At 36.4% G+C, this 17658-nt stretch overlaps 1 protein-coding gene across 1 annotated transcript in view; it reads right to left on the bottom strand.

Annotated features, from left to right (window-relative positions):
- Positions 1-17658, bottom strand: part of CenB1A (Centaurin beta 1A) — an 806494-nt gene that overhangs the window by 536680 nt on the left and 252156 nt on the right. Inside the window, exon 10 of the mRNA XM_090384002.1 lies at positions 12943-13017. Coding sequence (XP_090240128.1) covers positions 12943-13017 — 75 coding nt within the window. The remainder of the gene's footprint in view (positions 1-12942; positions 13018-17658) is intronic.

Below are 17658 nucleotides of genomic sequence, written 5' to 3'. Positions count from 1 at the left end.
AATAGGGCATGACCGAATTTCCATTATTTCTATAGGATAATTTCTGACCATAGCATATTGAAGATATTTCCTTATTATGATTAAATCTGCAGGTTCTTTACCTGAAAGTACCAGCAATGCAACACTGGAAACAGTCTGGCAGGCTTGGGTTACTGCTAGAAGAGCTTGCCTCTATGCTGATATTAGTTGTTAATGTGCCATTTATTTAAAACATGAGACATATCTATGTGAGACATAATACTATGGCAGACTATTTTAGGATCTACTGGTCCCTCTTCATAACATATCACATTGCCTCTTTAAATAAATGGTGTTAATCTTTTTGTGATGACGTTTGTTCAAAAGTAGTGAAATACCTGAGCAACTTGCTGTGAAGGCAAAGTTTGTTTGCTGTTTTCAATTAAGATTTCTATTTTGTATTATTAGGAATTATATATTTTTTAATTTTAAAAAAATTAAATATATAATAATTAGTAATAACATAATATAATAATTATATTATTACAAATTATTATATATTTATAATTTAATGTTTTAATAATTTTTAATTGACTGATGATATATTAAAGAATCCTTATGTGCTGTGATATAACAACTAGATCATAGTTGTTATATCGTAGCGTAGTTGTTATATTATAGCGTAGCTTAATTATCAACACTCACCTCATAGTAATCCGCTTGGTTTGATCAAACTTATAAAAGATACATAGTATTTATAAAAATTTTAAATTCCGATTAGTAGCTATTTGTAACTTAAAGTAATTATGAATTTAAAAAAAAAAATTTTTTTAATTTACTAAATGATGAGCTTTAAAAAGTGTTAAAATTTGTAAGTTATAAAAAAAAGTTTTATAACTACTATGTACCTGTTATAAGTTTCATCAAACCAAGCGGATTACTATGAAGTGAGTGCTGATAATTAAGCTATGCTATACCTATGATCTAATTTTTAATTGTTATAAATTTTTATAATCACAAGATGCAGATTAATTATAGGTATCATATAATGCAATGATTGCAATGGTGACAAACCAGTGGAATTAAAGAGAAACTGAAGTTCTGTATTAATGAATAAGAAATCAGTAGCAGCACTAGTTATATTACTGTACTGGAAAGAAAATATTTCCTTTAAAGTTACATTTTAGTATGGTAGTGAACCACCTTTAATTGAAATTAAAGGTGGTTCACTGCTACTGCACAGTATGTATTTATTCGTTAAAAGGATATATCTGAGTCTACAACCTTATTTATAAATTTTTCTATTTGTGATCATTCCAGGAACATATCCCTTGCAAAAAAAGAAAGCAGTGTGTATTAGGTGTATTTGAAATTATCTTTTTTTGCGATCACATGTGTGTCCAAATACTTTTGGTAACATAGTATTTAAGTATATATGCAAGCTTACCAACTTTTAGAAATCAGAAACCAGCAATTTTTTAATGCAGATCAGCTTTTGCTTAGAAGAAAAAAAATTAAATCAGGAGAGGTTCATGAAATGTACATTTTAATGAAACTGCAATGTACATACTTTAGGGTAAGGTAGGCCTAACTGTAGATGCATGACTATCACCACCAGAAAATTTTGTAAGAGAAAAAAAGAAGACTAGTATACCACTAAACTAATGCAACAAATTAATCAGAGTTACACTCAGCAACATGTGATTCTCCTGATCCAAGATATTCTAATAATTGAAATAAAACAAAATAAGAAAAAGACAAAGTAATGTTCTTCCCTAGCAGTGCAAGCACATGACTCCCTGCTCAATGAGATACACCTCACATCCACCTACGTATGAGTGCCACTTTCATAATAAATAAATGGAATTGAATAAATACAGGAACTCACAAGTAATAAATCTTCTAGGGGGACCGTATGATTGTGAACTTCTGAAAAAGTATCATATTTCAGTCATTCACCATTATTCAACCAAATGTCACCCCAGGTGAGTATGGGCTTGGAAAACCCAGGGTCCTGAGTTGGATATCATTATTTTGGTGATTCCTTTCTACTTGTGACTCTCTCTCTCTCTCTCTCTCTCTCTCGGTAATTCAGGAATTTTTTTTGGCTGGTGCAGCATAAGCCTCAGGCTTCCTTGCATCAAATGGCTAATAATAATAATAATGTCAAAAGATGTCCCTATACAACCCAAACACAGAAAGAAAATAATGGACAAACTAAATTGAAAATAATGACATACGCCATCGCCACTGCCATCCACAATTGAATAAGCAAATATAACAAATGAAATATACATTAGAATGCTGACACAGTCAATCAATCAGCCAAAAAACTGAAAATAATGCAGAATAATGTTAGACTAAACAGAATTAACATGAATAATAAATCGTAATCAAGTAATTAGCACAAACCAAATGATAGAATCAATTAAAACATAACAAAGAACTCAAGAAGTTGGTCATGAGCATTCAAACTAAAGAGGAAAGAATAGGATAGAAGAAACACTCAAACCAAGGACGAAGGTACAAAATAAAATATGACAAATCATCTTATGTCCATGTCTGTAGCTAAAGCAACATTGCTCTGGTGAGTATTATGGGCTTGGCACACCCACACCCAGGGTCCTGAGCTGGATATCATAATTCTTCTCTTTCTTGGTGATTCCTTTCTACTTCTGACTCTTGTTCTCTCTCTCTCTCTCTCTCTCTCTCTCTCTCTCTCTCTCTCTCTCTCTCTCTCTCTCTCTCAGGATAATTCAGAAATGTTTTTGGCTGGTGCAGCAAAAGCCTCAGGCTTCCTTGCACAGTATGGCTAAGAATAATAATAATAACTGGGGGGGGGGGGCTTCATACCCTGCTCACTTTGCTCGCCCATCTCTGCACACGCTTTTCTAAATAAAATGTAGAGGTATACAGAGTAAGTCAAATCTTTTGTATGTAAAAGATACACATGTCAAAACGCACTGGTCAATATCTAATCAGGAAATGACCTATGTAATTATTTACCTGTGCATTTGTAGTGCGCAGCATTCTCAAGTCGAATAAATATCATGGTAAAACTCCAGAAAGGTGTATACCCTCCACATGGTGGTAAGCAAAACAGTGGGAAAGCAGTGAGTGACAAATTGTGACACCCATATTTCAACGAACAGATAGGAACAAAGCAATGACTGGCAAATGCCACTGCTTTCCCCTCCTAGGGTGTTTTTCCCTACATTTGTCAGTTTTTAAATCGGGAACTTGTTTTGCCATTTTCAAACAGTGGGATAGAGGGACAATCACCCTACCTAAGCTAAGTCCACCCCCCACCCTCGACGACACAAAACAATCAAAAAAGAGAGGTGCCTTCACCTGTCAATTATCGCCTTCTTCCTCGCTTTCATCGAACTACCTGCCGTGTATACTGTCCTGGACTTCAGACAATCGCTAAGTAATTATTTACCTGCATTTACATAGGTCACTTAGGAAAAGACCTTTTGCTTCGGGTTCCATAATACATGAGGAATATTGTTGCATCAGAAAGAGCAGGACTAAAATATTTACAAACTATACAAATATTTAAAATATTTACAAAATACAAAACCACGCTATTTACAAATATAGAATACTCATTAATATACAAAAAATGTTACAATGGAACATCAAATGTTAGACAGAGAATCACATGCACCAGGTTGGTGAGCGTTATGGAGGAAATTGTCAATAATTAATTGAATTTGTAGTGACGCAATTGTCTCGCCCTCTTCTCCTATTGGCTTGAATAAATATCACTAGGAGGAAAACTTTTTTTAATGTACAGATAGATAATAAAGACAAACATGACTAGGTCTCTTAAATATACCACAAAACAAAAGAGGCAAATTAAGGCTACAATTGCGGTATTTATTTCATATAGCAGCATTAATTTTCCACGTTAGCTTATTGGTATATTTAGTATTCATTTTTCTACAATAGCCTTATAGAGATAACTTATGTATTTTGAGCAAAATGCTTTTGAAACAAATGAAACATAGCCCTCCCCCCACTTTCAATATGATATTTCTTCTGTACCATTCTTTCCTCTTTACTTTGAATGCATGTCATGCCCACCCTTTGGTTTCTTCATTATGTTTTAATTTACTCTTTCATTTGATTTGCTTTAATATTGGTGTTCTAGTTGGAATATCGTAGCATAGAAGAATAGCAGGGTTTTAATTGTAATAAATAAGAATTTTGAAGGTTTTAATCACTTTTTGGGCATATATCTTTTGTATTTAGCTAAGGATACAACTAATTTAGCATTGTGATGGTTACAGTAGAGCATAACTTGATAATGTATATCTCGAATTTTATAGCTAAGGCATAATGTAAAACTATATAGCAGAATACGTATTACTGCTTTAGCTTAATATAGTATAGTATAATAAATTAATCAATTAACTTTATTAACCTTATCAATTTTCATTGTTAATTAATTAAATCACAATTAAACAGAAATATGCCACGGGCTAGATCAGCAAGGCAGCAAGTAGCGGGATGCTGTGGCTATGAGAAGAACTGAAGAGGGCGAATCTCCAATGCATCACAACCTAAACAAATGTGCAGCTTGTGAAATGTTTGCAAACCTTTCTTGGATGGGACATGACGTTGCCAAGGGCAACATCATGCCCCATCCCAGAAAGGTTTCCTCCCATCTTTGTGTAAGCTTGATGTAAGCAGTGTGAAGAAGTTATGCACCAACTTCTTCACACACATAAAGGCCATATGGGCCGTTATGAGAGCTTGAAGGACAGGATAGATGCCCTTGAAGGCCTCTATTGGGGGACCCATCAAGCTCTCAGCTGCCCACATCAATGCCAGAGCTGGCACATGATCTTCATGCAACAGAGCGGAAACCTTCAGGGCAGAACGTGCTGGTCCCACAGGAGCTAGTAATTGTTGGTGACTATTGTAGGGGAGATGGGAAATATATTGTGCAAAAAGGATAGGTGGAATAGTACCAGGGTATGTCTGCCAGGAGCAAAACTGATGTTGTAGAGCAGATATCATCTTTTAAGGGCAGAAAGTGATGTTGTACAAGTTGGCACTAAGGACGTTAGGAGTAGAAGATCTGTGCACTTACTTAACAAGTACAGATCAATGTTGAAAAAAAGTTGCAAGTTAGGATTAAATTTGAAAGTGTCTGCAATTCTGCCCAGACATGATAGGAGGGAATATATGATGAGAACCTTGTCAATCAATTCGGGCCTGGAGAGATTGTGCAAGACTCATGGGGTAGAATTTTTCTCAACGGGGTCTGTGCTTGTTAACAGGAGAGATAGTTTCTACAGGGATGAGATACACTTAAATAGAAAGGGCACAAGAATATTTTCTGATGAGGAGAAATTGTTCAAGTTAAACATAAGAAAGGCACATGGGGGTGGTTGGAATCTATCCAGTTATATTAAAGGAGGTGGCAAAGGAAGTAAGCAAACCCTTAGTCATAATTATGAGAGCATCCTTGGACTCAGGGGAAGTCCCCATGGACAGGAGATGTGCAAATGTATCTCCAATTCACAAGGAGGGATCAAAGAGTGATACAAGTAATTACAAACTTGTTAGTTTAACTTCTGTTCCCGGGAAAATAATGTAGTTACTGGTTAAAGAACATTACAGGATCATCTAGACAAGACAGCAGTAATAATTCAGACACAACATGAGTTTGTTAAGGGGAAGTCTTGTCTAACCAATTTGATTGGATACTATGACACAATCACAAAGGAACTGGATGGAAAAAATAATTTTGATATCATATACAATAAACCCCCGCTATTCGCGGGCGTTACGTTCCTGAGAAATGTCGCGAATACTGAGTTATGGCTCCAATAGTAATAAAGGGGTTCCATTCCAAAGTATGAAATATATAAGAAAAACTAGTCTAAAATTTTGTCTATGTACGTATTATATGTACCTTCATAATATGACTATGTACATAAACAGTAAATAGTGAAATGCAAGCATTTGGCATCGAAATGAAAATAAGAAACAATTTAATATTAAATGTAATATTTATTAGAAATTTCAAACAAATCTTTCAAACCAGCGCCTTTTCTAGCAAAAAAACATATCCCGCCAGTGCTATCACCAGTTTCACTAAAGTGTTGATAAAGGAGTTGTGCTTTTTCACGAATGATGAGTGAACTTAACGGAATTTTATTTTGAGTTCAGTCTACTATCCACAGATTTAAAGCTTTTTTTCATTTTTCCTAATTTAACATCACAAACTACAGAGCAAATTTTTTAAGCAATTAACGTGTTTTCATGGACACTACAGCAGATTTTTTCTTCCGATTTTTTGATTGATCGTACCGTTGACATTGATTTTATAATGTTTTGCCACTGAGGAGACACTTTCACCATTAGAAATTTTGTCTAATAACTCAATTTTATTCGCTAATGTCATCACCTTCTTTGATATTTTCACATTTCCCTTATTATTCGTAGCCATATTTTTGTACGGGTTAGAAAGAACTTGTCCACAATAAAGTAACTTTCTTCCGTTAACACACTCGAAAAAGTCTGTTTTACACTGCAAAATGGTAGATTTATCACTTTTGTAAGCATATCAATTTATAAATTGATAAATTTATTCAATTTATAAGCATATAAATTAAAAGCAAACGACGAAACCTTCCATAACAAGCGCATAACACAAACTGAACAAGGATTAGCGAGAAACATCCATGCTCGCGATTTTCTCACCCCTCTCCCCACACCCACTGAGCGCTGGCTGTTTTGACCGGGAAAGATAATTTTAGCCACGCCCATGTTTTTTTATAGCAGAAAATATTCACAGCCCTTTAAAATTCACATTTTTTTTCAGATTTCATTTTATATTAAATCAGCGATCACGATTACGCAAAACCGCGAATACAGATAGCACGAATAGCGGAGGGATTACTGTACTTGAATTTCAGGAAAGCTTTTAATACTATTGCACATGGAAGAGTACTGTACAAACTGGAGAAGTATGGCATTAAAGGCAAGATTCTACAATGGATAAAAGGATGGTTGAGTGGGAGAAGACAGAGAGTGGTAATCAATGGATACTGCTCTTCGTGGACTAATGTTATTAGTGGTGTGCCCCGGGGTTCGGTGTTGGGCCCATTGTTGTTTTTTACATTTATCAATGATATTGATGAAGGTATATCAATCTATCTATCCTTTTTGCACAATATATTCTCCATCTCCCTGACAATAGAGTAACCAACAATAACTAGTTCCTTTGGGACCAGCGCATTCTGCCTTGGAGATTGCCGCTGTGTTGTCTGATGCCCAGGAGTGAGCTCTGGCGTTGAGTTGGCCAGCTGAGAGCTTGATGGGGCCCCTCATTAATATCTTCGAGGGCATCTACCCTACACCTCAAGCTCTCATAGACGCCCAGTAGAACGTTGAGAATTACCCCCAAGGTCTCTTTCATTCTCCACTACCGTAAATGTGACACCACCCAGTTAGTACATTTCTCTTGGGTTATTGCATGGAACAGGACCAGGGTATGTCTGCCAGGTGAAAAAGTGGTTGGCGTTGTAAAGCATATATCATCTTTTAAGGGCAAAAAAGGTGATATTGTTGAACACGTTGGCACCAATAACATTAAAAGTAGGAGATCTGCAGATTTACTTAACAAGTACAATAGGAGGGAATACAAGATGAGAGCTTGTCAATCAATTCGGCCCTGGAGGGAATGTGGAAGGCTCAAGGAGTAGAATTTTTTGCAGTGTGGCCTGTGCTTGTTAACAGGAGAGACTGCTTCTACAGGGATGGTATACACTTAAATAGAAAGGGTGCAAGAATATTAGCTGATGCTATCGAGGCAGTGTTAGGTGGGTCGGAAAACTGCTAGCTTGGGGGGGGGGTTTCACAGACTAAAAAGTTAAAAGTAGCCGCAGGCAGAGGTGAAGGTGATTCTTGCACAACTTCCATTAGAATAAGTAGCGACCTGGAGCGATGGGTACTGGGGATTTCAGGGACTGATGGCAGTCATTGTGAAACAGGTGGTTTTATCGGATGTGTTAGGGTAACTAATAATAATGATAGGTACATGTATACTTGCATGTATACCAATGCTAGAAGTATAGTAAATAAATTTGATGAATTTGAAGTGTTCCTCAAGACATCAAAGGCGGATACTGTTGGCTAAGCAGAGACGTGGCGTCACACAGACATAAGGAATGCAGAATTGGAATTTGGGGTATACAATGTGTACAGAAAGAATAGACAGGATAGGAAGGGAGGAGGTGTTATGCTGTTAATTAAGAAAAACATAAAATCAAAAGAAGTGCATCCATTTGATATAGATGAACAGTGCACTGTTGAGTCAGTTTGGTGTGACATAAGCACTGCGAAAGCAAAAATAAGAGTAGGAGTGTGTTATAGGCCTAATGACTCGAATGAGTACAATGAACCATTCTACAGCGAAATAGAGTGGGCTAGTAAATCGAATGTCTTATAATGGGGGATTTTAACTTCCCAGATATTCACTAGAACTGGTGGGTTGGTCATTCACACACTAGTAAGACTTTTGTGGATTTACTGGATGATTGTTTTCTGAAGCAGCATGTTTGAGAGGCAACAAGAGGGTAATGCTCTTGATCTGGTTATCAGCAGTAATCATTCGTGTATTAAGAATGTGCAGATAAAGGAACCACTAGGTGGCAGTGATCACAGTGTATTGATGTGGGATTTACTCAAAGATATAATCACCATCAGGGGTAAAGGAAAGGGTTTTTGCTTCCGTAAAGGTGAGTACAGTGGGATCAACTGACGATGTTACCAACAGTAAATTCTAAGTGGGAAGCATTCAAGGAATTAATCGTGGATGCTACTAAAAGTTTCATACCTATTAAGAAATATTGTTCAAGGTTTAGGCCTAAATGGTTATCAAATGAACTAATAAGACATGTGACAGAGAAGAAAAATGCATGGGATGCATATAAATTATCAAGCGACTCAGAAGCATATGGCAGATATAAGCTAGTCTGTAATAAGGTCACAAAGGAGGTTAGGCAGGCGAAGGCAGATTACAAGAAATCTTTGGCAAAAGATGCTAAGAAAAACAGTAAGGATTTCTTTACTTATATAAACTCTAAAAGGAAGGGGGATGAATCTGATTGGGCCACTTGATATTGATGGTTCCATTGTTGATGATCCTGCTCAGATAGCAAACAAAGTGAATGAGTATTTTGCATCTACATTCACACATGAGGAGTTATTAAGGTTTGAAAAAGGCAGAAGGTTATCATATTGTAGCAGGGTGCTTAATGATTTTGTAATAACTGAGAGCAAAGTGGAGGAGAAATTGTCGAAGTTAAACATAATAAAGACACCTGGGGTGGATGGGATCTATCCAGTTATATTAAACGAGGTAGCAAAGCAACCAAGCAAACCCTTAGCCATAATTATGAGAGCATTCTTGGACTAAGGGGAGGTCCCCCACGGACTGGAGATGTGCAAATGTATCCTCAATTCACAAAGGGGGGGGGGGGGATCGAAGGGTGATACGAGTAATTACAGACCAGTTGGTTTAACTTCTGTTCTGGGTAAAATAATGGAGTCACTGGTTAAAGATGCATTGCAGGATCATCTAGACAAGACTGCAGCAATAATTCAGACACAGCATGGGTTTGTTAAGGGAAAGTCTTGTCTGACAAATTTGATAGGATATTATGATGTGTTTACAAAGGAACTGGATGCAAAAATTAATTTTAATATCATATATTTGAATTTCAGGAAAGCTTTTGACACTGTTGCACATGGAAGACAACAGTCAGTCCTCGTATAACACATGTTTACGCTACACGAATTCGATCATACACGATTTATAAATAGGGGAACGATATCTTATATAACACGAACCGAACTCGCTTATGCACGATTCGCCTTTGTGTTTACAAGAAATGGCAGTCGAAAGCAGAATCACCCCAACCGAACGCAACACGATAGGAATGAAGAGAAGATTCTGAAAATGTATTTATGTTTTTTATATCAGTGAAGGAGAAACATTTCACCATAATAACGTAAAAACCAACACAACTCCAGCTTTCCGTATAATCGCAAATGCAATTAGATCGAGTTTACTACCATTTTATAACAGATTCCACTAGCAGAAACGCAAATGGAAATTGTTTTATTTGTTTTATGGTAGTAACCCCTAGAAATGTGCTTTAGTAAAATGTGAGGTGTTAACAGTGTATCTCTGCCTTTACGGCATTGTTTATTCAGTTGCTACACGCACGAAGCTTCGTTTATGTGTATCAAATGTGCCTCCTCGTTTTGTAATTGTCCTTTATTCCCTAAAAATGAGTAAAATTCTTAAAAGGTGTGAAAAGGAAGTGAAGACACTACAGATTCAGAGAGAAAAAAAAAAAGCAATATCGATAAACAGAGGCGGACTGGATCAAAAATTCTTACCCGGGAAAATTATAGTGGCCTCATAATATGGTTTATGGGCAAAATCACACCAGCCTCCGGCCCATCAGGGTTTCCCCGATAAGGCTTATGGCCAGTTCGCCTCTGTCGATAGAGAAAAAATATGAAATTGTGAAACGCTTTGAGTGAAAGGAAAGACCAGGTGATACTGCATGTGCTAGAGACCTAAATGAGGCAATGCCGAGAATTACAAAGAATACAGAGAAAATAAAAACAACTTTCATAGCAGGAACAACTCAAAGTGTAATTAAAATCCATTAACATTAAGACAAAAAGAATTGGAAGAGATAGAATGCTGTCATCTGTTTGGATAGAAAATCAAACAAAAAACAAGTTTGCTTACAATAGAAGCAAAAGCATTAGCAATATTTTATTACGTAATAGTCGTAACAAAATACGTATTTTATTACGATTATTTATTGTGTTTGGTAATGTTTTGGTTACAAATGTGTGTTCAATCTTGGGTGGTCAGCACCTAACCCTATTTTTCCCATAGGGCCTGTTGTTTATATTGCACGATTTTGCATTGCACGAGGGTCTCTAGGAACACAACTAGCATGCTATACGAGGACTGACTGCATTGTACAAATTGGAGCAGAATGGTATTAAGGGTAAGTTGGTACAATGGATAAAAGGATGGTTGAATGGGAGAAGACAGAGGGTGGTAATCAATGGATGCTGCTCTTCGGGGACTAATGTTATTAGTGGAGTCCCACAGCATTCGGTGTTGGATCCACTGTTGTTTTCTATATTTATCAATGATATTGATAAAGGTATATCAGGCTTAGTGTAGTAGTTTGCAGATGATACAAAGGTTGGCAGGGTTTTTAATTACAGTAATGGCAGTGTGCTACTGCAACAGGATCTAGAAAATTTGGGCAGATCGGCTAAGAAGTGGCAACTGAAGTTTAACCTTGACAAATGCAAAGTACTGCATATGGGTAGAAGTAACCGCAGAGAAACGTACCAACTGTGTGGTACTACATTTCAGCATGCTCAACCCATTCAAGGCCTTATACACCTCAATCAGGTTCCTAGTCTCCAGCCGCTGCAATTTGCAGAACTTAAGCCTGTCTTGGTAAGAGGATACCTTCATTCCTCCTCCTCAATAATCTTGTTGCCCTTCTCTGTACACGCTCAAGCAAATCTACATCCTTCCTAAAATGAGGCCTCCAGACCTGTACGCAGAACTCATGGCGTGCCTGACCAGTGCCTTATACAGAGGGACAATCACCTCCTTTTCCCTGTTAGCAAAATTCCTGTATAACATTCACAAAACCCAGTGACTTGGTCTTGCAGCCTGTCTGCATTGTTCAGAAAACTTCATATCTGACTGCACAATTACTTCCAGGTCTTTTTCATTTTCTACCACCGTAAGTGTAGTACCACACAGTTGGTACGTTCCTTTGGGGTTACTTCTAGCCATATGCAGTATTTTGCATTCGTCAATGTTAAACTTCATATGTCACTTCTCAGCCCAACTTCACAAATTTTCTAGATCCTGTTACATTAGCACACTGCCATTACTGTCATTAATAACCCTGTCAACCTTTGTATCATCTGCAGACGTCGACACTAAGCCTGATATACCTTCATCAATATCATTGATAAATATACAAAACAGTGGATCCAACACCAAACCCTGTTGGACTCCACTAATAACATTAGTTGACGAAGAGCAGCGGCCATTGATTACCACTCTCTGTCTTCTTCCACTCAACCATCCTTTTATCCATTGTAGCAACTTACCCTTAATACCATTCTGCTCCAATTTGTACAGTAGTCTTCTATGTGCAACGGTGTCAAAAGCTTTCCTGAAATCCAAGTATATGATATCAAAGTTATTTTTTGCATCCAGTTCCTTTGTAACCACATCATAATATCCAATCAAATTTGTCAGACAAGACTTTCCCTTAACAATGCTGCAATCTTGTCTAGATGATCCTGCAATGTATCTTTAACCAGTGATTCCATTATTTTACCCAGAACAGAACTTAAACTAACTGGTCTGTAATTACTTGTGTCACCCTTGGTTCCCACTTTGTAAACTGGGGATACATTTGCACATCTCCAGTCATGGGGACCTCCCCTGAGGCCAAGGATGCTCTCATAATTATGGCTAAGGGTTTGCTTAGTTCCTTTGCCGCCTCCTCTAATATAACTGGATAGATCCCATCAACCCCCAGGTGCCTTTCTTAGGTTTAACTTCAACAATTTCTCTTCCACTTTGCTCTCAGTTATAACAAAATCATTAAGTACCCTGCTACAATTTGATAACTCCTCATGTGTGAATGTAGATGCAAAATATTCATTCGGTTTGTTTGCTATCTGAGCAGGATCATCAACAGTCAAACCATCAATATCAAGTGGACTAATCTGATTCGTCCCCTTCCTTTTAGAGTTTATATAAGTAAAGAAATCGTTGCTGTTTTTCTTAGCATCCTTTGCCAAAGATTTCTCATAATCTCGTAATATACCATGCTATTCTTTTATATCTAATACGTAATCATACATAATATTTAAATAATCACAGCATACCTGAGAAGATACTAAACTGTGCCTGTTCTCTAAAGTATTTTCTAATTGCTTTGTTTCTTCATTAGTTTCTGCCACCTAAAAAAATTATGCAATATGTAACTATTTATAACAAAATTTAAATAAGGATTCTGGAAAATTAACTGCTCATTATGCAGAATTACAAAAAAGTCAAAATTTTTATTATGAGGAGGGGGGAAACTTTTCACAATGCAGATTGATGATGACTATTATTTTATTTTTATTACACAGACAAAACAGGAGGCATGAAAGGAAACTGGTGTGACAAACATTACAGCTTTTGTTTATTATCATGTATTTTTTCCCCTTTGGAAACTGTGTGAGGATCAGTCTAACAGTTAAATTTTGTGATTTTGGAACTCAGGTTATGTTATGATTTTAATCGTGTATTCAGTAATTTCTTTTAATTGGAAGAAGAACAGCCATCCTTTGGATTGTAATTAAGCATTAATTGATTCAGTGAGTATTAATACATTATCACATAATACAGCTACTCTCATACAAACAGTGCAACTTTGTCATTTAATGAAGTATAACCCCCAGGGCTTAGAGGGGGGAACAGGCATTCTGTTGGTTATCAGACACTCATGGATCCAATATCTTTCTATCTCTGAAGATTTAGGAGAAGTCCGGTTGTCCTGCCTTCCTAAAATCCACTCATGCACACTTCTTCAATGGTAAGCCCTGTTACGTCACTTAGGTGGCAACGAACGTGTAGAGTGGTTCTCTTCAAGATGCCTGGTCAGCGTGAAGAGGAAAAGACCAAAACCTCCAGCACATGACAGCACAACGAAACAAATGGCCCTCAGACCCTAACGGCTTTCACTCCCCCTCTTACGGCAGCGAGAGGTTCAGTGTGGAAGCAGAGGGTGCTAAGAATCTCTGGGTACGACCAGGCTGCCATTCACGGAAACTGAACTTGACCTGTTACAAAGTAAGGTCGCTCATCGGTGAAGACAGGATATTAGAGCTGGAAAAGGAATTATAAAATGTGGACTGGGGTATCTTCGGTTTGGCTGAAACAAGAACAAGAAATGAATCACTTATAAGTTTATCAAGCAGAAATCTGCTGTACACCAATGGAAACAGTGAAAGGAGCGAAGGTGAAGTTGGTTTTCTGATCCATAAAGATATAAAAAACATTTTGGATTTCAAAAGTACATCACCAAGGGTGTCAAGACTACTACTCAGGATTTCTAAGAGGTACAAGCTAAAGATTATAATGATTTATGCACCAACATCGAGCCATGATGATGAAAAGGTCGAAGAAATGTACACTGAAATTGAGTCTTCCAAATGAGAGAACACCCACTACACTATCATTACGGGGAACTTCAATGCTAAGGTTGGAAAGAGAAAAAAAATAAAAAAGGGGAACTATAAGAAATTTTGGAATTGGTGAAAGAAATTAAAAAATAAAAAAGACTTGTGGAATTTGCAGAATCTCGAGGACTGTCAGTAATGAACACTTTTTTCAAGAAAAGGGTGAACAAAAAGTGAACATGGAAGAGCCCAAATGGATTAACAACTAATGAAATTGACTTCATCCTCACTAACAGAAGATATATAGTGAATGATGTTACCATCCTGAACAAGGTAAATGTTGGAAGTGATCACAGAATGGTAAGATGCACGCTTGATAAAGATGTAAGAAAAGAAAGGAAACACTGACTCGATTAAATAATAGGAAGGTCTTTGAGATAACAGAAGAGGAGAAAAAGCAGTATCTACTGGAACTTAAGAATAAGTTTGAGCTTCTACAGACGGTTCAGGACCAAGCTATTGACGAGGAATATTATAACTTTCTGAAAGTGATAAAGCCCAAGAAATCTATAGGTAAAAAGAAATCCAAAGAAGAAAAAATTAGTCAAGAAACACTTGTCATGATGAACCTTAGACGACAAATGAAGAGCAAGATAAACACTGACAAGAAGAAAATTGTGTATACTGAGTTATGCAAAGCAATTAGAAAGAGCCTCGGAGAGGAAATAAGATTTAACAAAAGAAAAGTAGAACAAGCATTAAGGGAAAACAAAGGACTTAAATCAGCAGCCAGGAGCAGTAATAAAGAAAGACAAATGATACTGAAACTGAAGAATATAGATGATGTACTTATAAATAGTAGAGAAGACATAATTCGAATAGCAGAAGACTACTATAGAGATTCCAGTGAAGTATGAAAAAGTCGCACGAGGGCGACTTTTTCATACTTCACTGGCATCACTGCTCATTCACAAAGTTTAAATTAACCCAAATGTACATCTGTGAAATGTGTTGTTCACAGCAGGGATTTGCTGTCCAATCAGAGTTAAATGAACCAACACCGCTGCTCTTCTGACAGTATCTGCAATCTTGTCAGAAGAGAAACAGTGCTGCTCCATTTAAAGATTGCAGCTCTGGAGTTCACACCCTGGAAATGTCAGGCTGCTCTTGAGAAACAGAGATAGTGCTATTAGGTCAATATGCCTAATAATACATGGTTACTTGGTTTTTGCGTTGTGTGTGTGTGGGGGGGGGGATAAAGAGAGAAAACTCAAAATTTTAGGTTTTGTGAACTCAGATTTACACAAAAACTAAAGTCTTTTGCATCTAACTTCTTACAGCAACTGCATCAGCATGGTTACATCCATCCATCAAGTGTCCCATTCAATAGCTGTATAGCTATCAACAAAAATTTTGCTGTACCTTTCTGTCTATTTAAAATGCATACGGATAAATTTAATAATAATATTTAAAATTTAGGCAATACCGTTCTTCTCTTTATGTAAAATGCAAAAATTAATTAAAAATGCAGTATTTTAATATGAATGAAAATGTCTGAACATCCTATCTAGTATTGTATACAAATGCAGTAAGATTTAATCTTTCTGCATTTGTATACAATGTAATCTTACTGCATGATGCACAGTCTGGAAATTATGAAATTTTTTAGCATTTTGAAACAGTTTCTTTACAAATATGCAATACAGGTCTTACGAAAAGTTATTTTGAAAGTACCTTGCCATACTTAGCACAAGAGAGCCTTGTAGTTCATACAAGTAGTCTTTTCTTGAGAAGAAGAAGAAGTTTAAACACAAGGGAACTTACAGTTCATATTTAATGCTTTTTAATGTTAATTTAGTGTAGGTGAGTAAGTTCATTATTGATCTCCTCATGATAATGATTTTAAAAGAACGAGCGTTTATTCATTAACCTATTTGAATTTATTTTAACATAAAATTGTTTAATTTTTTTTTTTTTTTTCCAAAAGCCCAGCATGAAATTCCTGCATGTAACTCATAAAAACATTTTGTGGCATCAGGAATGGATCAGAAAGGGTGAGTTAACTTCTGGATCCACCCCTAGGTGGCATGCTGCTGGAAAAGGTTGGTTTATATTAAATAAGATGTTGTGTGCCTGAATGGAAATATTTTTTGGGATTATATTCCTCAAGAGCAGCAATGTTATCCTGGCAAATCAAACATACAGCCTTGCCATAAATTTCCTGATTGAAATACTCTGCCTGCCAGAGACTTTGAAATTTTTACAGCACTTTGGATAATTTTTTTTTATTTATTTATTTTTTTTTTTTTTTGAGCCTTAGCTTGATTAAATGCTATCACACTTAGTTGTAAAAAATAGGATCATGATGCAAAAATAGCTGCTCAAGTATGGACAAGAAACATCCTCTATCATTCCATTTGAGATCACTGAAAGGAATGACAATGAATTTACAGCATTTTTACTAAACAAATCCCCCCCTCCACTTTGCCCATTTCGCCGACCGGGCTAGTCGGGTGGGTAAAGTACCTGCCTAGCAACACAAAGATCGCGGGTTCGAATCCCGCCTTGGGCTTGGATCAAAGTACTGCAAAAAAACCTTGGGAGGTGCATTATGGCCACAGAAGCCAATGCTCCAACAAATTAAAAAAAAAAAAAAAAACTTTGCCCAGTCAACATCAGGTGATTCGAGTAAACAAAAGGAAAAAATGCAATTGGATTTGGAGAATATTTCAGTGCATTTGGCAAACTGCAAAATACAAGTAACTTTGGATGCATGAAGAGACAGGATATAGACAGGAAACAAAAAGAAACATAAGCTTAATGATCTGTTAACATTACAAAATACAGCTTATTGTTCAACAGGCAAAAGTCATGAGGAAAACTCATATGAATGAACTTGCAAACAGTGTTGTACAATAAACTTTGCTAAACTAAAATATACAGTCAAAAAACCAGCCATTCCAGACTATACTGCTAAAGGTATCAGGAACTCGGACATGAATATTGTGTACTATGCCAGAAGTCCCTTGTGCATGCATATAGCAGCTGACTTTTTACTTTCAAAAAGCCGGAGATTAGGATTTGACAAAAACAGATTTTTTGGAAAAAGGTTTTGTAAAGTCCACGCTGCACTAGAAATTAAATATCAATGAAAAAACACAAGGAGTTGAAAACACAATTTATCAGGAATGGGGTGATAATTGCATGGCTGCAAATTTTGAAGCCTCTTCATAACAGGTTAGTTTTTTTAAATAATTTTGAGGTTTTTTTTTAACTTATACATATATTAAAACTGTAGTTAATAAATAATTTGAATTGACAAAGTCACACAGGTTAGCTTAATTATGTATTTAGATAAGTATTTAGAAAGTCTAGCTTAATAACAGTAGAACTTCTGATTAATCATGAAGGTCAAGAAATGAATTTCCCTGGATA

This window comes from Mastigoproctus giganteus, chromosome 10 (genome assembly GCF_048544385.1).
Source record: "Mastigoproctus giganteus isolate SK-2022 chromosome 10, ASM4854438v1, whole genome shotgun sequence".
Taxonomy (NCBI): Eukaryota; Metazoa; Arthropoda; class Arachnida; order Uropygi; family Thelyphonidae; genus Mastigoproctus; species Mastigoproctus giganteus.
This window is presented reverse-complemented; position numbering and strand designations above follow the sequence as displayed.